General features: G+C 46.9%; 1 protein-coding gene across 1 annotated transcript in view; it reads right to left on the minus strand.

Moving 5' to 3' along the window:
* Nucleotides 1–23,868, minus strand: part of GLIS1 (GLIS family zinc finger 1) — a 250,710-nt gene extending 226,842 nt beyond the window's left edge. The window contains exons 1-2 of the mRNA XM_018044355.1: nucleotides 23,822–23,868; nucleotides 22,534–22,837 (exon numbers count right to left, since the gene is read on the minus strand). Of these exons, the coding sequence (XP_017899844.1) occupies nucleotides 22,534–22,795 (262 nt within the window). The 5' untranslated portion in view covers nucleotides 22,796–22,837; nucleotides 23,822–23,868. The remainder of the gene's footprint in view (nucleotides 1–22,533; nucleotides 22,838–23,821) is intronic.

A 25,527-nucleotide genomic window follows, 5' to 3' on the forward strand; every position in this document is an offset into this window, starting at 1 on the left:
AGAATGAACTCAAACAAGGACAAATGGAAATCCACAAACAAAAAATAGGAACACAGAGGATAGAAGAAAAGATGTGTTAGATACTGCATCCACCACCGAAGACAAAATACAAGGAAAGGAACCGTTAGAGACCAAGAAAGTGCCTCTGCAAATTAAAAGCAACAACAATTTTAAAATAAAGTGGGAAAGTCAAGGAAATTCTCAGAAAACTGAACAAAAAGACAAAGAGCTAGAGATGAAAGAAAGATAAGAAAATCGGAGGATCAATACAGAAAGCCAAACATGCAACTAATGGGATTTCCAGGAAAAGAAAAAGATAAACGGTACAGGGGGGAAAATTCCAGGAACTGCTACATAAAAGTGTCTAGAACTGAAGGCCATGGATCTCCAGAAACAAAGGACACAGCAAGCACTCACTTCAATTAATGGGGAAAAAAACCCACATCAAGGCACACCACTGGAAACTTTCAGAATACCAGGGATGAAGAGAGTATCTTGCAAGCCAGAAAACCGACTGGAGATGGGGAAGGGACCTACGTGGGGTTTCAGGCATCACTATGACATTGGCTGCTCGACAGCAATGATGGGAGCTGAGAGACAATGGGACGGTATCATAGAAACTCTTAACAGGATCGGCTCTGCGATGGCCTGAGTTCAAATCTCAGCCCGGCCACTTACGAGCTGTGTGACCACGGTCAATTACTTAACCTCACTGGGTCTCAGTTTCCTCGTCTGTAAGACAGGCATAACATTCAACAAGTTGTTGTGAGTATAAGTTAACTGATGTAATGCACTGAGACCCATGCCTGGCACATGGTAATAAGCATTAAAAGGTTAGTTATTATTACTAAAGTTCCCCAGCCAAACTATTAATCAGGAACAAGACACTTCTCCGACAAATACCCTTACTTACCTTTCTCACAAAGTGGCTGGAGGAGGGACTCCAACAAGTTATGGGGCTAAACTCAGAAAAAAGGAGATACAGTGCAAAGGACATCTGACCTTCTTTCGGGTGCTCAGCATCTGAACAGTTTTCTTCTCCTGGGAAAATCGCTCCCTTTCTAAGACCAAAAAAGCAAAACCCACTCCAGCCCAGCACACACACACACACAAGCTGAAAGTGTCAGGTCCCTCACAGCTCTTGTCTGCAGCGTCACACTATCGTGACCACACTTGAAAACAGCAGCTCCCCTAACTCCCTTCCCTGCTTTTTCTCCAAAGTACGGACCATCATTTGGTAAACATGATACCTGACTGTTTATGCAATCACTGTATTTTCCCCCTCTGAAATGAAAGTGCAGAGCTTTCTGCCTGTTTTCCCAGCATCTAGAGGGGTGCCAAGCATGTGCTCAGTGAAAATGTGCTGAGGGCAAAGGTGTGCCTCCCCAGCCCCCTGCAGATGAGGCACAGGCACCTGAGCCTTGGCCACATCCGTGGCCCATCCCTCTCCGTGGCCCATCCGAGATATCCACCTAGGAGGACAGCTACCTGCACTGGCAAAAGCAGGGATTCAGTGAGGGCCAGTGACCAAGGACAGCGGCTCAGCTGCCAAAGTCTGGCACCCACTGTCTCCACTGCAAGCCCTGTGGCAGAATCTGGAGTAAGGTTCTGGCTCATCAGATGGTAAAGAATCTGCCTGCAATGCAGAAGACTCAGGTTCGTTCCCTGGGTCGGGAAGATCCCCAGGAAGAGGAAAGGGCAACTCACTCCAGTATTCTTGCCTAGAGAATTCCATGGACAGAGGAGCCTGGCGGGCTACGGTCCATGGGGTCCCAAAGAGTGGGACACGACTAGGCGACTAACACACTTCTTGGCTATGTAGCTTCCAAACCATAATTAGAAATTCTGAGAGTCACCCAGCATCCTTTTAATAAAGTCTCTTTTCTGCTTAAATCAGCCAGAGAATGTGATATGTGTGGGGGCCAGGAATCAGGGATTACCACGGCATCAGTGGGAATCGCAGGAGGTCAGCAGTTACAAGAGAAATGCTCCCTGCCTCTTTCAGGTGCAGCAGAAATGGCACTAAGATAACCTCAAGCATTTGAGCACTTAGGAAAGTATGACTGACAGATGTCTGACAAAACTGATGGAACATTTAGGAGAAAATGACAATAGATAGATACATACAAAACTAAGCAAACTTTTTAAACAATTAAAAAAAAGATTTCCCTATTTAACCCCAGGAAAACAAAATGTTATACCACAAAGAAAAAGTTTCCATGGTGCATGAAAAAGTGGACTTCAGATGGCACTACAGAAACAATACTACCTTCATGCCACCCCATCCCCTCTGGCCCTTTTAAAACCCAATCAGCAGGGGACCTCCCTGGTGGTCCAGTGTCTAAGACTTCATCTTCCAGTGCAGGGGGTACAGGTTTGATCCCTGGTCAGGGAGCTAAGATCGTACATGCCTCATAGCCAGAAAAACAAAACATAACACAGAGACAGTATTGCAACAAATTCAATAAAGACTTTAAAAATAGTCTACATTAAAAAAAAAAATTAGAAAAAACAAAAACAACCTCCAGACCTGTTTGTTCCTCATCCCCACTCCCCAATCCTGTGAAGTCTCTAGAAGTTCCCTTAACTCTTCAGATCATTCTTAGATCATAAAACATTTTCCAGACACTTTTAGTCCTGAGAACAGTCTCAGCTTAGTAATTAAGATGTCCCGTCCAGATTAATAATCTAAACCCTGAACTTCTTCATTTACAGCCAAGCTCCTCCCCTCGCTTGGGCCTGTCTCGGCTAGGGGCCCTGAGCAAGGTAGAGGGGCAATAAGGTAGCCTTCCTTTGTCTACTGGAATGGCAGGAAGGGGCTCGATTGCCAGGTACCAAAAGAGCTCTCTGGACATAGGTGTTCAGTGCCCACGTCCACGGGTTAGCGGGAGAGCACTCCCCTGTTCCCATGGAACACCGCCAGGCTCATCTCTGCCTGGCAAGAAGCCCTCTCGGGCAGGCTGGGTCAGTCTGAAAAGGACCCCTGGATCACAACCCTCTGCCCATCACAAGAATGGTGCAGCCTCCCCCTTCACTCTGCTACTAGGCAGGGCCTCCAACCACAGCTTTCATCTCCCAACACCTTCAGGGACAGAGAAGCACATTGGTCCTCTGAGTGGGCCTCTCAGAGCCCTTCCTATCTGAGTTGTATGAGGAGAAACTAACCCCTCCCTGCCCACTTCTCCAAGAAAATACGCTTTCACATCTCAACCCTTTGACAGCCTCAACGTGGGTACCAGGGAAGAATCTCCAAACCAGAGTGAAGTTTAGGTACCTGAAGTCCTGCTCCAGAAGGCAGAAGTAGGCATTGATAATACTACTCTAGACAGCAGTATTATCAGTACTTACTGTCTTGGGGCTCAGCCAAAACCGAGGGAGCAAAATCCGCACAGTGGCCTCCAGCTCCCCACAGTCCCAGCTGTGCACGAGCTGCCCAACTGCAACCAGACATGCTGCAACCAGAGTGGGTGGGAGGAGAGAGCCAGTGCAAGCGGGAGGAGAACTGAGTGGAGTGGCTCAACAGAACTATGTCCTCAGCCCTCACACAGGAAGCCAGCAGACAGTGAGCCTAGGCTACTGTCAAAAATCCACAAACAATAAAGGCTGGAGTCAGCGTGGAGAGAAGGAACCCTCCCACACTGACGGTACAGCCACTGTGGAGAACAGCATGGAAGTTCTTTAAGAAACTAAAAATAGAGCTACCTTATGACCCTGCAATCCCACTCCTGGATATATATTCAGAGAAAAACATGATCCAAAAAGATACATGCACCCCAATGTCCACTGCAGCACTGTTACAACAGCTAAGATATGTTTTTGTTGTTCAGTTGCTAAGCCACGGACTCTTCGACCCCGTGGATTGCAGCACACCAGTTTCCTCTGTCCTTCATGATCTCCTGGAGTTTGCTCAAACTCATGTCCATTGAATCGGTGATGCTATCTAACTATCTCAGCCTCTGCTGCCCTCTTCTATTGCTCTCAACCTTTCCCAGCATCAGGGTCTTTTCCAGTGAATCAGCTCTTCACACCAGGTAGCCAAAGTATTGGAGCTTCAGCTTCAGCGTGAGCCCTTCCAATGAATATTCAGGGCTGATTTCCTTTGGAACTGACTGGTTTGATCGCCTTGCAGTCCAAGGGACTCTCAGAAGTCTTCTCCAGCACCACAATTTGAAAGAATCAGTTCTTCAGCACTCACCCTTCTTTATGGTCCAGCTCTCACATCGTGCAGAACCAACCTAGGTGTCCACTGACAGAGAAATGGATAAAGAAGGTGTGATACATATATACAATGGAACGGGACTCGGTCATTAACAAGAATGAAATAACGCCACCTGCAGCACCATGGATGGGCCTAGAGATTCTCATACTGAGTGAAGTAAGTCAGACCGAGAAGCAGAAAGAGCATATGACATCCTTCATATGTGGAATCTAAGAAGAAATTATACAAATGGACTTACTTACAGAACAGAAAGAAATTCACAGACTTGAAGAACAAACGTATGGTTGGTGGGGGAGGGGAGGGACACCATAAAGGATAGTTGGGGAATTTGGGGATGGACATGTACACACTGCTGTGTTTAAAATGGATAGACCAACGACCTCCACAGAGCACATGGAACTCTGCTCAGTGATGTGTGGCAGCTTGGATGGGAGGGGAGTTCAGGGGAAAAAGGATATTTTTCTATGTGCGGCTGAGTCCTTTCACCGTTCACCTGAAACTATCACAACATTGTTTATTGGCTACCCCCAATACAAAAAAAACTCTAGTACTTTGGCCACCTCATGCGAAGAGTTGACTCATTGGAAAAGACTCTGATGCTGAGAGGGATTGGGGGCAGGAGGAGAAGGGGACGACAGAGGATGAGATGGCTGGATGGCATCACTGACTCAATGGATGTGAGTCTGAGTGAACTCCGGGAGTTCGGGATGGACAGGGAGGCCTGGCGTGCTGCAATTCATGGGGTCGCAAAGAGTCGGACACGACTGAGCGACTGAGCTGAACTGAACTGAATACAAAAAAAAAAGGAAAAACAAAAGAATGAAGTTGGTGAGCCTCTAATTTGAGCCAAAGTCTCAGTGGAGTCTGAATTTAGTGGGAATATCATTACCAGTAAAAAAAAAAAAAAAAAAGGGAAGAAATAGCAGGCTAAGTCTCACTTAAAGGCTAAATAGAGCACACCAGTTAAGGCTGCACCTCTCACTGTTATGTAACCCTGAACAAATCACTCCTTCTCCAGATCTGCTTCTTCATCTGCAAGTCCGGTAACAGCAGTAACTCCTTCACAGGGTTGTTGGGAGAGTCAAAGGAATAATGCTTGTAATGCGCTCAGAGCGTCACTGGACCATGGTAATAAGCGCCATGTTTAGCTACTATATTGTTTTTATTTTTGCAACCGAGACAAATGGAAGAAAATACTAGAAAATGAAAACTAAGCAAGCTGAAGTCAGGGCCCCCGTGGTGCAAGCTCAGGGAGCACTGTCCATGTAGATGGGGGTGAGTGGTGCCCCCTGGAGGTGGCCATCCCCGCAGCTCTGGAGGAAGGCAGCTGCCTTTCAGCAATGCAACGAGGAAGGCAAGGGACTGACTCCCTGTGGAGTCTGAGAGTATTAGATGGTTTAAAAACTATGTTAGGATTATTTTGCTGAAAATAAAAATTCATTTTCAGGTTGTTAATAAAACAACCTCCCCAAGACAGTAATAAGAAAAGCAATGAAGGAAATAAAGGAAAATCTTGGAATTAGGACTATAAAATTTTTGTTTCAAAATCATCATTAAAAACACTTGCCTAAACAGCAGGCTCATAAAAATATTAGCAACAAATATGAAGAAAATATTAACTTATTGAGCTAATTTATTGAGCACTTTAAAATATGTAAGGTTTTAAATTTTACAAATAAAATATTTAGACCCCAACATAGTTGCAACAACTTGCAAAAGAGGAGCTATGGACTGTAAATCAATACACAGTATATATTCCACTACACCAACAATCAAATAAATGTAAATAAAGCTATAACCAGATGTCACTTCCACCTTTCAATTTGGAGATTACTTCCAAAACAATGGTGAAGATAAAGGGAAGTAAGTTCTCCAAGACACTGCACACAGTTGTGAAAATTCATGCACCTTCAAAAGAGCTATTTGGTAATATGTGGGTCAAATATTACTAGCCTTTGACCCAGTCATTTTCAATCTGGGAATCTATCCTAAGAAAACAATCAGAGATGTAAATGAAGATTAAAGCATAAAAATAGTAACTGCAGCATTATCTATACTAAGGGAAAAGGTGAAAAATTCTAAGCATCACGCACATGCAAGTAATATACATATATATGTATTTGTTTGTACCCACATCAACTATCTCTGAGAGGCTAAACAAAAATGGGGGAGGGTAGTGGGTATTACTAGTTGTTTCCAGCAAAGGGAACTGGGGGTGGGGGGAAGAAAGGAAGGCTTTTCCTAAGAACCCTTTTTGGGTCTTCTGAGTTTTAAACTATTTTCATGTTCTGCCAATTCAAAATAATTTTAAAACTGTAATAAAATACAATACATTTTTGAATGTTTACAAAGAATTTTAACACCATGGGAAAGTTTTATTATGTTACTAATAGAATGTTAAGTTTAAAAATAAGTACATAAGACTTTATATTCAGAATGATACCAATGATAATAAAAATATTAATATAGAGATAAGTATAGAAAAAAGACTGAAAAGAAATATACTAAAACATAAATGGTGATCACCGCCCAGGGTGGGATTATTTTCATCTTTAAATGTTTTTAGGGACCTCCCCGGCAGCCCAGTGGTTAAGACTTCATGCTTCCAATGCAGGGGTGCAGGCTTGATCCCTGGTCTGGGAGCTAAGCTCCTACATGCCTCCCAGCCAAAAATAACAGAACATAAAAGGGAAGCAATATTTTACCAAATTCAATAAAGATTTTTAAATGGGCCACTAAAAAAAAATCTTTAAAAAATTAAATAATGTTTTTTATGGTGGTCCAGTGGTAAAGAATCTACCTGCCAATGCAAGAGACAGAGGAGACTGGGGTTCAATCCCTGGGTGGGGGAAGATCCCCTGGTGTAGGCAACAGCAACCCCCTCCAGTATTCAGAGGAGCCTGGCAAGCTACAGTCCACGGGATCATAAAGAGTCGGATCCAACTGAGTGACTGAGCATGTATGCACACATCTTATTATTTCCAAATTTTCTACAATAAGTATATACTTCTGACATGAGAAAAATTAAAATTATTAAATTACCTTTAAAAGGTATCTTTAAAGCTATATCTGTATCTTTACCACTTCAGCCACTTCCCAAAGAAGGATGAAGAGTAAGATCAAGTTAATTGGCTGGAATTCAATGAGAGCTGGACTGTTAAAAAAAAAAAAGGTGGAGTGCCAAAGAATTGATGCTCTAGAACTGTGGTGCTGGAGAAGACTCCTGAGAGTCCCTTGGACAGCATGATCAAACCAGTCAATCTTAAGGGAAATCAATCCTGAACACTCATTGGGAGGACTGATGCTGAAGCTGAAACTCCAGTATTTTGGTCATCTGATGCAAACAGCTGACTCATTGAAAAAAATCCCTGATGCTGGGAAAGATTAAGGGCAGAAGCAGAAGGGACTGGTCATCAGAGGATGAGATGGCTAGATGGCATCACCGATGCAATGGACATGAAATTGGACAAACTTTAGGAGATGGTGAGAGACAGAAAGGCCTGGGGTGCTGTAGTCCATGGGGTTGAAAAGAGTCAGACACGACTGGGCTACTGAACAACAACAGGAGTGATTCCCATCTAAACATCTATGCAAGATGCCATCAGGGGGCCATGTGCATGATTCCAGCTTCAGAGGTGTACTTGCATGAATCATCTGTCCTCTGGACTGCTTCCTGGGGAATCAGCAAAACATACCCACTACAGCTGGGCCATTCAAACACTACTTTTCCAGGAAGGCTGCTCTGATCTCTCTCTTGTCCGTGCTAGCCTGTGAGCTCTCTGAGAGCCAGCAAACTCTAGGATTCACATCTGCATCCTCAGCAGGAGCCAGGCCTGGTAACCAACATGCTGGCCCCACCTCCAAGATGTCATGTTCATCTGCCTGTCCTCTTGACTGGATGCTCCCAAAACTGATGCCAAGCTTGGGTTATACCCACTTCTCCAGAGTCTAACAGAGAACCTAGCATATGGTAGGGTTCTAGGAAATGTTTGCTGAACAAATGAATAAATTAAAGAAAGATACTCTAGACTAGCACTGTCCAACCGAACTTTCGCTGGTGATGGAAATGTTCTATATTTTCTGTCCAATATGGTAGCCACTGGGCTTCCCAAGTGGCAATAGTGGTAAAGAACCTGCCTGCCAATGAAGGAGACACAAGAGATGAGGGTTTGATTCTTGGGTGGGGAAGATCCCCTGGAGGAGGTCATGGCAACCCACCCTAGTATTCCTGCCTGGAGAAGTCCATGGAGAGAGGAGCCTGGTGGGCTACAGTGCATGGGGTCACAAAGAGTCGGACTCGACTGATCGACTAAGCATGCAGCACGCACACATGGTGGCCACTAGCCACAGGGGAAGTGAAAGCCACTGAGCACTGAAATGCTCCCAGTCGTCTCTTTTATTTAATTGTAAATTAATTTAAATAGCCATAAATTCTTCCATAAGAATGCTTACATACAGGATAATTATAAGATTACAGAGATGATCCATTTTAAAAAAGAGAGATGACCCAACGTCTTGTAGCACGCAAAAGATGATCACGGCAGGATACTGAAAATGAGGAGGGGGAAGAGAAGGAAGGTCCCCAGCCGCCCCCTAGCCTGCACCTACCTGGCCGATATCACACAATGGGCTACTCGTCTCCATAGCTCCCTGGCAAACAGCTCTGCTGTATTCTGGGTACAAAGCAGCCAGAATCATTGAGAGAATAAAAGACTGGGATGAGTGAGAAGGGAAGGGTGTGGGTCTGGGAGAGGAGAGACTCTGAAGGGGTTGCAAAAGGTAAACTCTGGCCTTTTTTATCACCAGAGATAAGGAGAGAGGGTATTCCCTCCAAGACAAAAGCCTATGCAAGCAGGGACTAGCAACAGGTACAGGAAAAGAGCTAGCACAGGCGACCCCAACCCCAGGACTGGGTAACCCGTGTGGCTCCACCACCAGTGTCTAGAGCAGAAGGCTGCTCTGCACACCCATGTTCCCGCCCGTCCTCAGATTCTCACACTAGGCTTGCAAGGGGAGCTAGCTAGCAAATATTTCCATCTTATAAGCTGGCAAACCAAGGTTCTGTGAGATCATCCGAGGTCACAGGTCTCAGACTGTCTGGAGCTCCGAAGTCTGCTAGTCTGCTGAGGACAGTGAGCCAGGTGATGAGTTGGTGAAGTCACACAGATGAGGACTGGAGACCTGGCCAGGCTGGGAGGGAAGCTGCAGCCACTGTCGTCTTGCCCTGCTGACTTCGAGCTCAGTGCAGGTAAGGCCTCTGTGTGTTAGACCACGATGGTGTCCCAGGGCCCAATCAATACCTGGGACATAGTAGCCATTCAATATACTGATGAACAGACAAAGCAACAACCAAACCCAGATTACAGCCCATCTGTTTTCAGGATACTTTCCCACGCGTGTGGGCGCTCAATCGTATCCGACTCCTTGTGACCCCCATGGACTGTAGCCCACCAGGCTCCTCTGTCCATGGGATTCTCCAATGGAGAATACTGGAGTGGGTTGCCATGCCCTCCTCCAGGGGATCTTCCAGACCCAGGGATCAGACCCACATCTCCTCTGTCTCCTGCACTGGCAGGCGGATTCTTTGCCATCAAGCCACCTGGATAAAGCCAATACTTCATTCCCTGTGCTCCTGACAATTGGCCAGGCAGAGATCACTGTCCAAGGCTCAGACATACAGAGCCACTCTGGGTTGCTGTCCTGAAAATCTGCTTGGGGAATTGCCCAGGAAGCCACATGTTGACTGCAGAAGGACAGATTAATTCCTCTGGGGACCTGCGTTCATTCTCTTCTCTCGTCCACACTCCTCCGGCAAGTCGGAGATACAGTTATTACAGACCCTGTTCCACAGAGCTCACAGTCTCGTTGGGGAGGAAGCATCCGTAAAAGCTGACTATTCAATGGGAGAAAAGTGACGAAGGCAGCAGAAGATGAAGGAGAGAAACAGTAATTCTGGCTGGAGGAGGCAGTTTCTCAACCGTGATGGATGGGGAAGACTGGACCCAAGGCATTCGAGTTTAGAGGACCTGGGGGAAGGTCCAGAGAGGAGGCAAGGTGTGAGAAAGGGCGGGGTCTTGGAGTCAGGCCTGCAGCTACCACCCAACAGCTCCAGAATTTTGGGCAGGTCATTCAGCCTTAGTTTTTCTCATCTGTAAAATGAGGGTGATGATACCTCACAAGGAGTAAGTGGCTTCACAGAATATCTGCTCAAGCAGGGCCCAACAAATTGAAGCCTCCCCAGGGCTGAAGAGCCCCACTGGCGTGGGGATGTGGGAGAAGAACAGGAGCACCATCTTAAGGGTAGGAGGTAGAAGCAAGGGAATTCAGCTGGATATTAGAGTTTTGAAGGCAACTCCCAACCCAACTAACCAGGGCCAAGGGGAGAGGGTCTGTACCTCCTGACCCACCCCAGAAATACCCACTCCTGCCAGACACCAGAGCCACTGCAGCTTGAATGAATGTGCTGGACTGACCCCAGGGCCGGGACTTGTCAGATAATTGTGCTGATGCAGCCCATGCCCACCTGGGCAAGGGAGGTGGACAGCTCCTAACCTTCCTCCAACCCTAAGTGAAGTCAAGATCCCAGCCAGTCAGATCTGTGAACTTCAGCGCTGAGATTAGGACCTCAGTCTCTGAAACCCTGAAGTCCTTGTTCTTTAATTTTTCCAAATAAAGAAAGAAAGAACAAAATCAGGACTTCCTTGGCAGTTCAGTGGCTAGGCTAACACTCCAGGCTCCCAACACAGGGGCCCTGGTTTCAATCCCTGGTCAGGGAACTAGATCCTGCAACTAAGACTCAGCACAGCCAAATAAGTAAATGAATAAAATATTTTAAAAAAGAAAGAAAGAACAAAACACCGAAATAAGGGGGTGGGGTACTGAGACATAGAGGAGAAACACCATCAGACCAAGTCAGGCTTGGGGACCTAGCCCAGCTCTGCGACTCAGTAAGAGCAGTAATAACAGCTCACCTTTGTCACATACCTACTATGTGCCAGCCCCTGAGCTAGGTGCTCTACAGACTCATCACTTAATCCTCACCTTAGTCCCCTCATCAACTCTATGAGACAGACTTTATCTCCATTTTACAAATGAAGAAAACGGGGGCTCAGAGTCCAGTGAACTTGCCCAAGGTCCAGCAAATGGTACAGTTGAGGTCTGAACTCAGTTCTGACTCCAAAAGCCATGTGGCCACCTTTGCACAAGTCATATGACTTCTCTGAACCGTAGTCTTTCCATCTGTTCATAGGGGAATGGAATGAATAATAACGATTTGGGCAAAGCTCTACAGTTTACAAGCTCAAACCACAACAGTACCCAGAGAGGAGCCAGGAAGCCAACACAATCCCTGGGGTCCATCTAAGCCTGTCCTGGAGTGGGGATCAGGGTGTATTCAGCCATCTCCACCTCAGCAGGGCAACTGAGAGCTGGCTCCTGGTTCTCATTTCCAAGGTTCTTCTTCATCTTAGAGAAAACTGAGTCAGATGTGTTGCAACCACCAATACCTGGTCTTTAAACCACAGGATGAGACAATCTTGAAAGCACCTGGGGCTCTGCCTAGAAGGGAGGGCAAGTGTGTGGCAGAGAGTGCCTACAATCCAGGCCAGTCACTCCAGGACAGCATTTAGCCCCTTACTCTTCCACCTGACACCACTCTGCCTGGCCACAGCCTAGAAGGGTCTGTGATTATGGAAGCCAACTCCTCCCAGAAAGGAGAGGAAAGGGAGGCCCAGACAGAGAAGTCTCGCCCAACAAATGTGACCCAGAAGAGCGGGGCAGGCCTCACGGTGAAAAGCCCCAAGACACTGCGGAAAGAAAACAGGCTGTTTCTGCATGGGAGAACTCCTTGCGCACCTACTGGAGTCTCGCATGTGCCGAGAGCTTACTATATGTTCAACCCTGCAGGAGAAACAAAGACATCAAACTTCTCCTTTCTCAGTGACAGGCTCCTTGAGGGCAGAGACTGGGCTGGACTCCATCCCCAAACCTCCTTGACACCCACTTTGGCCCAGGCCCTGTGCTGGGCACAGGGGTGCAGGAATAATGAGACTCTGCCCTGCCCTCAGGGACACAGCAAGCAAATGGAAAACTGCCACAGGCGTGTCCTGTGCTACAGACGAAGGAAGGAGAAGGGCTGTGGGTGCCAGAGGCCTAGCATCACCAGGCTGTGGGAGAACAGGAGGGCTTCCAGAAACAGGCGGCATCTGAGCTGGGTCTTAAGGTTAAGTAGGAGTCAGACCAGTGGAAAGGAAGGGAAGGAAGGCCCTTCCAGGAGATTCGGTTTATCAAACGTTTGCATAACAGCAATAACAATAATAATTCCAACGTTAACTGAGCATCTGACCATGTGCCAGTCTCTGTATTTAAGCACTTATACAAGTATTAACTCATTTCATCCACATAAAAATCTTTTGAGACCATTACAACTACTATTCCCATTTTACAAATAAGAATATTGAGGCCCAAAGAGCTTAATAACTTGCCCAAGATCCCCAAGTTGGTACCTAGAACCAGAGTTCAAACCTAGCGGTCTGGTTCCACATTACAGCCCCAACTGGCACCTTATATCCTTCTCAGATACATATTTTGCGAGACAAGGTGCTAGACATAAGGCTATAAAGATAGATATTTGAATATTAACTATTTTATATTCTAAAAATGACTTAAAGAGGCACACAAATGAATAAAAATAAGCTCACAGTGTTTAAGGACAGAAGGACACATAAAGAGAAAATTCCAGGTTCAAAGCTTCATAAGGAAAAGTCTGATGCTGCTGAAGGACAAGCAAATAAGACATTAGGAAAAGATGGTAAACTTTCCTGGTGGTCTGGTGGTTAAGAATCCGCCTTCCAATGCAAGTTCAATTCCTGGTCAGGGAACTGAGGTCCCACAAGCCTCAGAGCAACTAAGCATAAGTATTACAACTACTGAGCTCACAGACCACAACTAGAGAGTCTGAGCGCCACAACAAAAGATTTCACTGATGCAACGAAGCAACAAAGACCTGATGCAGCCAAATGAATCAATTTAAAAATAAATAAATTCAATTCCTTTAAAAAAAAAAAAAAAGGAAGAGATGGAACTGGATTGGCCGGAAGGCTTTGGACACCAGACCAAGGTGCTCAGATTTTTCCCTCAGTCAACTAGCTGCTAATCTACAAGCCACGGAGAAGGCAATGGCACCCCACTCCAGCACTCTTGCCTGGAAAATTCCATGGACTGAGGAGCCTGGTAGTCTGCAGTCCATGGGGTCGCAAAGAGTCGGACACGACTGAGCGACTTCACTTACTTACTTAATCCAGAAGCCAAGATATGATTTCAGGGGAGAGCTTGAAAGCGTGTGCCAAAGACTATCTCTAGAACAAACCGATATCACTACAGGTATGTGAGTGGTTGAGAAAATACGAATCTCTTTAAAACAGCCCTTAAAACTAGTAACCACCAGCTATCTTTTCCACCAGTAGATAAAAAATAACAGCTATCATAGGGGATGGATTTTTGTCCTTATGTTTAGAAAACTTGGGATACCCTGCTGTCAGGGATGGGAAGTAACAAGAAGGCTTTAAGCAAGGAACTCTTTGGGGATTGAAGGTCTGGGAATTTTGCCCTCCACCCACGCCTATACCTCCACCTCTCCAGGCTAGAAATCAACCATCTGAAGTCCCAAAGATGAGCTGAGCCCAGCCAAAAGCCCCAATGCAGAGACATTCTCACAAAGAGAGCTACGTAAGTACAAATGACTGTTTGATCAATCATTTGGCCTCAGCGTGGGATTTGGTTAGAATTAAAGCCATCTGGTTGGGAGGGGGAGGAGACAAGCAGGCGGGAAAATGACCCACCCCCTCCCCCCAAAAAGCATTGTTAAAATATAACGGGGAAAAACAGTAAAGTCTCTGCTGTTATTTCAGCCTAAGCCACTTAATCCTTCAGCACATAAAGCAACTTATTTTATGACCTTTTCCCTTTAAAAAGTAAATCAGAAGACGCTGCCTTGAATTCAGATATCTCTGAAACACACTACTCATCCCTCCCAGTGAAATATCCTGTTTCATAAACCTTCTTCGAGATACTTGAAACTGCAGATCACTAAATGCCTAGCTTTAGGCATCTGACATTCCAGAGAATTAATATTTAAACTTATTATAGGAAAAAAGAATTGAGTTTGGTTGAAGCATGAAATATTTAATAGTGTCTCCAAATTAGAAACCCTATTTTGTTTCGCGTTGGAAATGCCAACGTTATTACCTGGGCTTTGCACTCAAATAAGATAAAACGCACGGGCGGTCTTGAGATTAAACACACAATTACGGCCGTTTTCTCCAGAGAGAAGGAGAGCGAGACAGGTTTGGGGAGTGGAAGCGATTGGGTTTCATTTTTACGATACACTTAAAATTATATTATCATTCTCTGCCTGGAGGGTTGGACTTGAGAGGGTTGAAGCTACTTAACCACTGAAAACTGTGTCAAGATCGGTGAATCCACAGAGCCCTATTCACAGGCTGGTGAAGCCGTCTATGTCTTGGAACGGGCCCGCTGCTGGGCAAAACCCCGGGAACTTTCTCTACTCGCTAGGACAAAAGTATTAAGTGGTTTGGGATAAAAATTAAGCTTCAATTGACACAGTGGATCCTGGCAGCCTCTGCCGGCACGTGTAATTTATTTACAGGGTTGGAAAGTCGGCAAAATACATCATCAACTCTTATACAAACTTCTATTAGGTATTAAATACCCAAGCCTCAGAGAAGTAATTCATATAGTCCAACAACGTTCCAAAATAAACCCAATCTCCAGCCCTCCGGAGAGCTTAAAACAGCAAATGGGATCTGTGTTTTTAAAGCCGAGTTTATAATACTCCCTGGTTTCTTGCTAAAGCTTTGCCATCAAACCTGTTACTTGAAAACAAAAACAACAACATCTAAGAGAGTAATCCGGTTGCTAAAAAGGACATAAATAGGAAGAGGCTGAGCCACAAGGCAACCAGGCCATCCTTGACACCCCTTCCGGCTCTCGCTTTCAGACCCAGGGTCGACATCTAAAGGCAAAGGAGCTTTGGGCAAGCCTACAGCCGCCTACAATATCCACTTCAGAAAAAATAGGACCCCTTGAGAATGTCCACGTTCACATACATTCTCACAAACACATACACACCCCCTTGCGAGGCCACAGACTCAAGCCAGCAGTGGGACCTCTTCCTTCCAGAGAGGGGCATTTGACTCATTCATCATTTGACACAAAAGACCCATTTCCCACAAACTCTAGTTCACTCTGATCCCTGACTTGCTCTCCCCCACAAGCCTTTCTTCATCCCACGAGGCATTTAATAAGAAATAATTAGTTAATAGATCTCCAGCCATCATGCCCAGTGAAGCATGCATTCTACACACCAAGTGTAGTGGGATCATGAGGAATTCTCTTCAAATAGAAGTCTTCATTACCAGCAGAAGGGAGATCACAGCCAGGGCCTGGGCAACAGAGCTCCCACTGTATGACAGGCTCAAATGGGGACTTGAACATGCAGTAACCAGTGGGGTGTATGTATGCTGCTTCTGAGAGGGGTCTGCTTCCAGGGGCCCTCCAGTCTCAGGCTCCTTGCCTGAGGACCCCCATGTCACAACTGGGAACCACTGTCCTTTCCCCATTTCTGCAGCAGAGAGTAGCTGGGAGAGCCCCAGTGGAGGCAGAGTCTCCCCTTAAAGTCACACCTCAGCCTGTGAGCTGAGACTGCAGTCTGCCTGAGGGACTGGTTGTCTGGACCTGCCTATGGCCTTCCACTGCTGTCCCCGAGGGTTCGGAGAAACACGCTAGAGCCACCGCGACTCTTAGCTGCTGCATGGGTTTTAAAAGCTGTAGTTGAGAGCTCTGTGCTCTAGAGTAGCGGTCCCCGACCTTTTGGGCACCAGGGACCTGTCTCGTGGAACATGATTTTTCCACGGACCGGGAGAAATGCAGGGTGGTTTGGCGATGATTCAAGCGCATTACATTTACTGTGCACATTATTTCTATCATTATGACATCAGCTCCACCCCAGATCATCAGGTATTAGATCCCGGAGGTTGAGGACCCCTGCTTCAGGGGGAAAGCACCGGCTTTGCTGTCAGACAGAGCTGGGTTCAAATCCCGGCTCTACTATCTACTTTCTGTACGGTGAGTCACTGCATATTAAATATGGAGCTCACTGTTTAGACAAATTGCTCAACTTTTCCAAGCCTCATTTCCCTGATCTGTAAATTCAGAATAATGCCTCCTTTTCTCATAAGGTTATTGGGCTTTATTAAATGCAACGACAGCTACGAACTGCTTGACCTGGCACAGAGTAGGTGCTCAGTAAAGGTTAGTTGACATCTCTTCCTCTTTGGGTTCCTTCTGTGGACAGCTTTAGGAGTCAAGAGTTCCAAGAAGAGGTCAAGTCGAGAACCAGACCTTTTTCTGTACTCTATATCCTCCCCAACTGCCCCCGCCAAGTTCACATGGAACCCTGGAGCAACGGAGCAGGAAGGGACTATATGTCATCCCAACCAAGTGCTTCCCATTTTACAGATGGGGAAACCGAGGCTCAGAGCCAAGACATGCATTGAGTCTGTACAATGGTGTGTGTGTTTGCTCCAGACAGGGCTAACCATAACCACCAAAAAAATTCAGGCCATACAGGAAATGCATTATTCAGTGAACGGACTGAAGGCTCCTCTCAGTGCATCTGACTCAAATGCTGACTTTAAAAACACAGCTCGTAATGCTAACACAATCCGCCTCGACCCACCGGAAACCTTCTGAAGGAATAACCCTTTAGAGTTAAGGGGATGACGGAGAAAAGAAGAAAACAGATGCTTCAAGTGACTTTAAACTAAAAGACCACTGGGTCAGGGTTGTATTTTTTCCACCCCATCCCACCCCAGGCCTCTGTTTTCTTTCAGTTTCTTATAAGGCTGTAGGACACCAAAGCAGCCACAAAACTCCCCCCACCCCGACTCTTTTCTGCTTCCCTTAACTCAGTAACCCAGCTATCAGTCCCGGACTTTGCTTCTAATGCTGAAAGCATTTTTTTTTTTTTTCATTGTAAACTATTAAGTCGGGCAGCGGCTGTTGATAAACAAGAAGTCCGTTTTTAAACTGCTAGAATCATTAGCACAGGGAAGGCGAGCAGCACAAACATTTCAGGAGTTTGCTCTTTTTTCCTGGCCCTAGTATCACAGCTGGGCTTTCTGCATGTTGCAGTTGAATTTTTCAAAGCCCAGGGCAGAATTTGTTTCATTTCTTCTCCCTCTTGAACTGAATGTCTTTGTTTCTTTAAACACAAAAATAAACTACCCCCTACAAGAAGAAACAACACAAGTCTCCAGGTCCAAATTAATTGCAACTAAAATCTGTATTCGGAAAAAAAATTACCAAACCACACGTTCTAATTTAACTTTGAATATAATCATAGATATAAGGTGAAGTTGTTGAAGTACTACCGTCTCAGCTTCAAAAGAGAATTCTTTTCTAGGAAACTTGAGAGAAAGAAGGGAAATTATCTTCCCTACGCAAAAGTCCCAGTTAGTGACTGGTCCATTTACAAATACAGTTGGTATTTATTTGTTTGGTTTTTTTTTTCCTAATCCTATCCAAAAAAGGATGGAAAACCCCATTCCAAACTTTAGTTTCTCCCCTTTTCTAGGATGCTTGCCAAACTCCACAAAATAAAACCGAGGAAAATGATGATAATTATGCAACATTCAGAACAAAGAACATAAGAATATATTTTTTTAAATGATTCATTGTGCACTTATGCCTGTAATGGGATTTTAACGCACTGTAAAAATAAGTGTGCTGCCTCACTCAGCTTCTCACGCAACTGTAACGCAGGGAGATGAAGAACTTAAAGATGGGGTGAGTTTTGGTTTTTTCCTAAAGGAGGAGATGTGTGAAGGGAAACCATGGTGTATAAAGAAACATGTTTTTTAATCAGAGGTGGAGCAACACAGCCTATCGATATAATTCCACAGCTAAGACAGTCCTGAGACCTCAGCCCAGCCAAGCACTACAGGTAAACGAGTCAGCAATAAGGAAGCGTAAGTAAGTTACGATCTCAAGTGCTGGTTCCCTTTCCATTTTGCACTCCAGGTCTTAGCAGCTTCTACAGAGCTTGGGAGGCAGAAAGGGAAGAGAAATTCTAGCCACCCAAGATTCTTTGGGAATCTTTGGGAATTGTATTTCCGCTACATGTCTATAAAAGATTTGTCGGATACATAATTCTTATGACTGTAGACGCAACATGTTCCTATCTTATTTGTGTACCCACACACATACATGTTTCTCTTTGTCTCACTGAGCCTGACATTTGGCCAGCAGGTTTTTCTCCCCCTTATTTGAAACCTCAAGCACCGAAGAAATTTGGATCTGATTATTTCCGGATCACAGGACCAGCACTTTAAAATGGATGAAATGCAAGCAAATTGCCCACTAGAGCCGGAGGGGGTAAATGCTTTCAAAATAACTCATACCTTTCTATTATGGATGTGCTGGCCTCTCCAAAACCTCCCCAGAACATCACAGTGGCTTCTCATTCAAATGAAGAAACTCTACAAGGTAACGCCAACCAAAACCGTCGCGTCTTACTCTCCACCTGCAGTCCCTAGTGCGCCTGCACACAACCTACAACTGCACTCTTTCTTTGTTTTCATTTTTAAAGAAAAAAATACATATGCTTTTTCTTTAAGTTACACGATTGACTACTTTGGGAATTTTCAGCCACAGTACGATGGCTGTTTACTAACGGCAGGGTCCACATTGGTCATGATCATCAGCCTTTTTATTTGCTAGGATGTGTCCAGTCTCAGCACACTGTGAAAAGGGTCCAGTGAGTTGTTGAGAATTATCTGGTTTGGTCTGAGAGCAGCAATTCTGATCAAACAGAATCACTTGGTAAACTAAGAGGTTTTCTAACGATGGCACAGATACTTGTTACCAAATTCCGAAGATTTGAGACAGAAGAAATACCAACAGCAAAAATAGTTTAAATTCTCTGGGAACGCTTGGGAAGCCGTCATGAACGCCAGCTCTCAGCCACCAACACACACACATAGAAGGCACTAGTTGTGGAATGGGAAGCCTTAGAAACTGCCACTTACTCTCTGTAGCCTTAAGCACATCCTTGAACCTGAATGTCTTCATCTATAAAATTGGAATCACAGCAGTAAGAGCCAGGATCTGCCTACAGATACAAACTGCACAGAGCTTTTACATCTGTCCTCTCAGAACAGCCCACAAGGTAGGCAGGGCTCAGCTGGCATGAGGCTGATGAAAGAACGTGTGCAGGACACAGGCTGAAAACTGCACAGAGAGCGAGCTTCACGGAGCCAGCGCCACAAAGCCGACCGCCTCCATAAAGTCCAGATGTTTACCTTCTTTCCTTGTCAGAACTTCCACAAGCAGAGTGTTGGGTGTTTAATAAAAAGAAAGAAAAAGCGCAGCATCTGGTAATTTGGCCTTTTCAGCTGTTTGGAATCTGGATAAACGGGACTCTGCCATAAACAGATCGTGATTCTTATTGTAAATGATGACAATGTTAGTCCATGACGTTGCACCATCCCCAGCGCCTCCTAACTCCAGATCTGGAAATGCAGAGGACCCTGACGTTTACGGATAAGCTGCTGGGTTCGAGAGCTCACGCCCCGCCTCAGTTTAGGGTCTGTCCGAGAAACAAGACGGCAGAGCATCTGAAACCTGATTCCAAACCAAGCAATACTGTCGTCTCTCCGGTCACCGGGGAAGCACTGGCCGCAGAAGACCTGCCGCTTGGCCCCTCTCAGCTTCCTCTGGCTAGGACACCAGTTAACAGTCATGAGAGTCAACAATTTAAAAAATCAAACCTTTCTCCCTCCTCCCCCTACCCTCTTTGTCTCAAATAGAGCTGACCATAACGGCGCCCTACACGAATTAATAAACGTGAACCCTTCTTCCTTTTCAGTTTATATTCTTACAACTGTTTCATTTTCCCTTGGGAAGGAAGCATTATTACCTCTTGTGCAAATGAAAAACCAGCGGTTGAGAACATTAAGCACATCACAAGAGCCATCTCCAAAATAACCAGGCACTGAGGTGGCCTTTTGACACCTTATATCACTAATACTCTCCTCAGTCTTTCTGTCTCACGGTAGATTTACAAATGAGGAAACTAAGGCTCAGAGAAGGAAATAACTTCCCCAAGTCCCACGGATCCTAGGTGGCAGGGTCTTACAATTTCCAGCACGGTCAATAAATATTTTTCAGTTGGTATTCTTGTCTTCTGTTTCCAGTAAGCCTGAGACTTGGAGCTAGACACCAAATATTCAAAGGGTTATGAGGTCTAGGGAGTATCTGGGTGGGAACAAGGGCAGCAAGAAGGTTTCTTTTATGGCCTCTTTGAGAAGGTTGCCCAGCTCTGATTTTCTCTCAGACCACTGTGTAGCTTGACTACAGGGGAAAAAATTGCCTAGAAAGACAGAAGTCGAGTCAGAAGCCTCTTCAGGCCTAGGTCCATAAGCTATGGGCTGGCCAGAGACCCCCACCCAGCAGGCCTCAGTTTCCTCATCTTTTAAATGGGTATGACAAATCTGACCCCCCCCACCAGCCTCATTGGAGGCTGTGAAGAAAACAGAAGCCTCTTACAAAAAGCTTAATCAGTACAACCATCTTAAGGTACAAAGAAAGAGGTGATTTCTCCCATTCTTTTACCCTCCTCTGCCCTTTCCAAACACAATCCTGATTTAGAGATCTCTTATTTTAGACACTGGGGGCATGAGGATAAAAATAATTGGGGTTTAGGAGAATGGACGTCAGAAAGTTGTACACAACAAACGCATCCACATGAAAGGTCTCCAACCAGGGCTTGGAACAAAGGCTATGTTTGGGAGAGCAATTTATTAGGTCTGCAGAGAACTGAGATCTTCAGTTGACAGCTATTTTTTTTTTCAAACACAAAATGTTGCAAGAGGGTATCTATTTAAGGGAGGATTGTCTACAGGAGGCGGGCTAGTGAGGGAGCTCCGAGCTGCAAATATTACTCATGTCTTGCTGCACAGCCCTCCTCTCTTCCTAGTAAAAGGGAACCTCATGTGCGTATTCCAACAATAATACGCTAAAGCATTTTCCTCTCTATCCTTTAAAAATGACTTCTATCTCTTGGAAAAGAGACTGAATTTAAAACAACAGACAAGAAACAGTGCTCTCCTACAAAGTCAGGTATTTTCATTCAAAAGCAAAAAGTATTTATGTTTATTTCACTTTACCAGTCTTTGAATTAGAGAGGTGGTTTTTGTTTTGTTTTTTTTACCCTAAAGGAGCTCTCATCCCTAAAAGTAAGCCACCCTACCATTTCTAAGTTGCCAATTGATGCTAAAGTAATGATGCCTATAGAGCCATTAAACAAACTTTTTGTCTTCCTTAAGAATCAGCTAGAAATAGAACCAAGAGGTCCCAAACAATGAAATAATAAAAAAAAACAAAGCTTTGCTTTTTCCCAGGGAAAAAATGTAGATGAGGGGAAAGATATAGTGCCTCAACAATTTCCCCAATTTCTGGTTAATTATCTGTCAGTGTGAAACTTATAAATAATGGCTCAATAATAATTAACTGCGATGAGAAGAACGTGTTCATGAGAATCCAGCCTGGTCACTGACTTTGACCCATTAATTATACTGAAGCCTGCACCTTATACCCACCAGCCTCACTGGGTAGAGGAAGGGTATTACAAACTAACTTTTGACCAAAGACTGCTGCTGAAGCATCAAGTACATAACAGCCATTGTTAAAGTCAGGACTTCACTCAGGCTAGACTACAGATTCATAAAATTTTCCATCAGGAATCCAGAAATCATCTGGTATAATTAATTCCTTACTTGACAGATCGGGAAACTGAGGTCCCAACAGGGGAGGGGCCTGGCTGAAGGCTTCTGGTTTTTTGTCACTGCGGAAGACTAGAATACTTCAAAGTATGCTGTTAGCAGGTTCAGAGACAGACACACTCGAGTTGCTACTCATCCTAATTCATAATAAGGTTTTGACAAATTTCACACAACTTTTATCAGAAACATACAGAAGCAAAATTACGTAATCTGAGCTTTCTAAACACACATCTCCCCGCCAGACAGGCTTACTGAGTTTAAATTAGGTGCTTTCTAAACAGTCACCATTTCAGAATGACAAGCGAGTCCCAAACATCTTGAGAGAAAACTGATGAACTCTGGAGAAAGTTCTACCAAGTGCTTGGGAAGATTCCTACAAAGGCCTGCGGTGGAATCAGACTACCCGAATCTCTCCACGCCCGTGGCCAGGCACGTCGGCGGGGCCATACTTACCCTTCCCGGCGGCAGCGGCGGAGGCCTTGGACGGACCGTAGTCTCGGGGACTCCGGGGCCGGAGGAGGTCGTGGGAGCGCGGTGGCGCGGGAGGCCGGGGCAGCAAGTCACGCGGCCCTCCCTCCCCGCAGCCCCCGCCGCTCACGGTGACCCTGAAGGCCATGTGCGGGCCGAGGCCAGCGGGCCCCCGGCCGGGACCTGGAGCGCCGGGGGCCTCCTTTGGCCTCTTGTCTGAGTGCGCCTCGGCCACTTCGCAGTGCATGGCGCCGGGGCGGGGCGCACCGCTGGGGGTCGCGCCGGGCTTCTGCGGTGGGGAGAAAGCACAGCCGCGTCAGAATGAGCGGAGCGATCCCCTTCTGGTCCAGGGGGCGATGTTTGAGCAGGTCACCATCCCTCCGTTTATTCCTCCTTAGCGCCACCACACTCACCCTAACGTGACAAACCTACCTGATCCACGGAAAAGTCCCCTCCAGGGCGCAGGAACATCTAGGATGTCCTTCCCTGACTAGTGGAGGGCCCAGCTACCCAATCTGCCCCCTTCCAGTCCTCTTTGGACGAATGGGGAAACTGAGGCCTGGAGAAGGGAGAGCGCCTGTTCGCAGTCACCCAGTGGGACACGGAGCTGACGGCAGAGATTCCCGGAGCAGGGTACTGGCAAAGCCGCGGAGACGGCTCGGAATGGGTCAGGGGCTGCACACTTCGCCTCGTGGGTGCTCTGGGATACTGATGAGCGCAGGGACAGCCGACTACGCACCCGCAGGCCCGCGGGCAGACCCTCTGAGATACCAACACCACACACGCTGCGAAAATGGGAGTCGGAGGATGTGTGCTCACTCCTGCAACGTGAACCCATACACGCACCGAGACGCACACTACGCGCAGCGGAGAAAACGAACCTATCGCGCGTGCAAACCTGCAAAAAGTCGACAGCCCATGCACTCCTGCTCCCACGCACACCAAACACACCCCGCAAGTGCACACTCGGGGACAAGACGTGCCATACAGTCTACTTTCATACACCAGCTCAGTCAGCAACACTAGTAGCTGCACAGTCTCACGCTCACCATGCGCGAGCGCTGGGTGCCCCTCCACGGAGCCTTGGGCCTTCCATCATCCCTCCTGGAAAACGGACCCGGGGCCCCAAACTCTCCTTTCCCCTCGTGCTCCCCGCGCGATCCCAAAACTCCCCAATTCACCATTCCTGGGACACCCGCCTTGTCTGTCGGCCGGGGGCCCTCCCCCTTCCCGGGCCGCGGGCCGCACCCCCTCTCACCTCGTCCCCACTCACCTCGCAGCGGCTGCTGCAGCTCGCTCGCGGGGCGCACGGCTCGGCGCGCCTCCACTGGCGCGGCAGCCCCCGCAGCCGCAGCGTCCAGCGGGGCGGCATCCCGGAGGTGGGGGCGGGGCCGCAGCCTGCCTGACAGCCTCTCCAGCCACTAACTCGCTGCGGCCGCCCCGCCGAGGCCAATCGCGGCGCGAGGGCGGGGCCTCCGCGGCTGCGGGCCCGGGCCAGCCGCGCGCGAGGCAGGCCGGAGGGTTTGACAGGCGGCGCCGGTGGCGCTGGGTGCTGCCCGGGCCCCCCTCCGCCCGCTGCCTATCAGGGATAGTCCGCGGGGCGGCGCCGCAGGCTGCAGAGCCTGGGCACTGTAGTCGGGGCTGGGCCGGCCAGGGGGGCGAGAGGCACTCCGTATCAGGAGAGCCGAATCAACCTGTCTCTTCGCCTCTCCCAGAGGCTGAGACAAGACCCTTCTTCCCTCGTCCAGCGTCAGTTTTCTCCTGGTCAAATGGAACCCGCCAAGCCTGCTAACGTGGAGGCAGTGGAAGTAAAAGTGCTTTCAGAGTTTCCTTGCAGAATACAACCTGCTCCCACAGATTTCTCAGCGGGTCAGCAGCGAAGTTGGGACCCCAACCCAGGGCTTTCAGACTACTTTTCTTAAGTTTCTGTTTCTGTGGTGTTTTTCACCGAAAAGAAACCAGACTAGAGTGTCTCCTTCCAAAGCTAAAGGATAAACAAAAATAGATATCCAGATCCCAACTAGAAAATACCCCCAAGTGAATCTGTGAATCTCTCTGGGAGCAGAGTCCCTGAACCTCGATTTTTAGCGAGCCCCCAGGAGATCCTGGGCTGGAGAATTCCACAGACTGAAGAGCCTGGTGGGCTACAGTCCATGCAGTCCATCAGGACCTGGGACCTGGTTCCCCTGCAGTCCGGCTTCCCTCACAGACAGCAGTGTTGCAGCAAGTCCTGCCCGGTGAGTAGAAAGAACGCTGGAGGAAGAGCAAGACCTCTGGGCAACTGGAAACAGTAGCTCAGTTCCCATCTCCGAACCTGTTTCCCCCTGGGTAAAATGGGGTTAACTCCCCGTGTCAGGTCTATCCAAGGTTACCAGAGGCTCCAGCCAGGCCTCTGAGATGGTGTCTGTATTTCATGTCCGCTTGCCGCACTCCTCATTGTTTGCTGATGATCTGGACCCACTTCAAGAACCCTGCTTGGCTCTTGACTCTTTGAAGAAAGGTATCTGGTCTCTTTGGCCTTGGTCTCACATTTAAAAATGTTTATGGAGCCCCTTCCTACTACACACCCAGGTCAGGTCTCACAACATAGGATTCTACACAGGGTAAGAGACCTCAAACAGCATCCCTGAATTCTTAGAAAGCCAGGACATTAGAATTACCGAATCCTAAAATCTAATTTCCTGTCATTGATTAAATATAGCATCTTACAGTTAGCAATAATGGCAGGAAGGACCTTGGAAATTTTGTTAGGACCACCTCCACATTCAGAGGAGAGATGTGACTGGCCCATAGCAGTATGGTGGGGTGTGGCAGAACTGGCTCTGGAACTCAGGCTTCCTGACTCCCACTCCAGCACTCTTCCTCCTATACCAGCCATGATGTCTCTCATAGACGCAGTATGCCAGCCCCGCCCATCACGCATAGTCCAGGGGCCATGGCTGCATAGGGCACCTCAAAGGTTTTGCCTCTATCCAGGGA

Source organism: Capra hircus, chromosome 3 (genome assembly GCF_001704415.2).
Source record: "Capra hircus breed San Clemente chromosome 3, ASM170441v1, whole genome shotgun sequence".
Taxonomy (NCBI): domain Eukaryota; kingdom Metazoa; phylum Chordata; class Mammalia; order Artiodactyla; family Bovidae; genus Capra; species Capra hircus.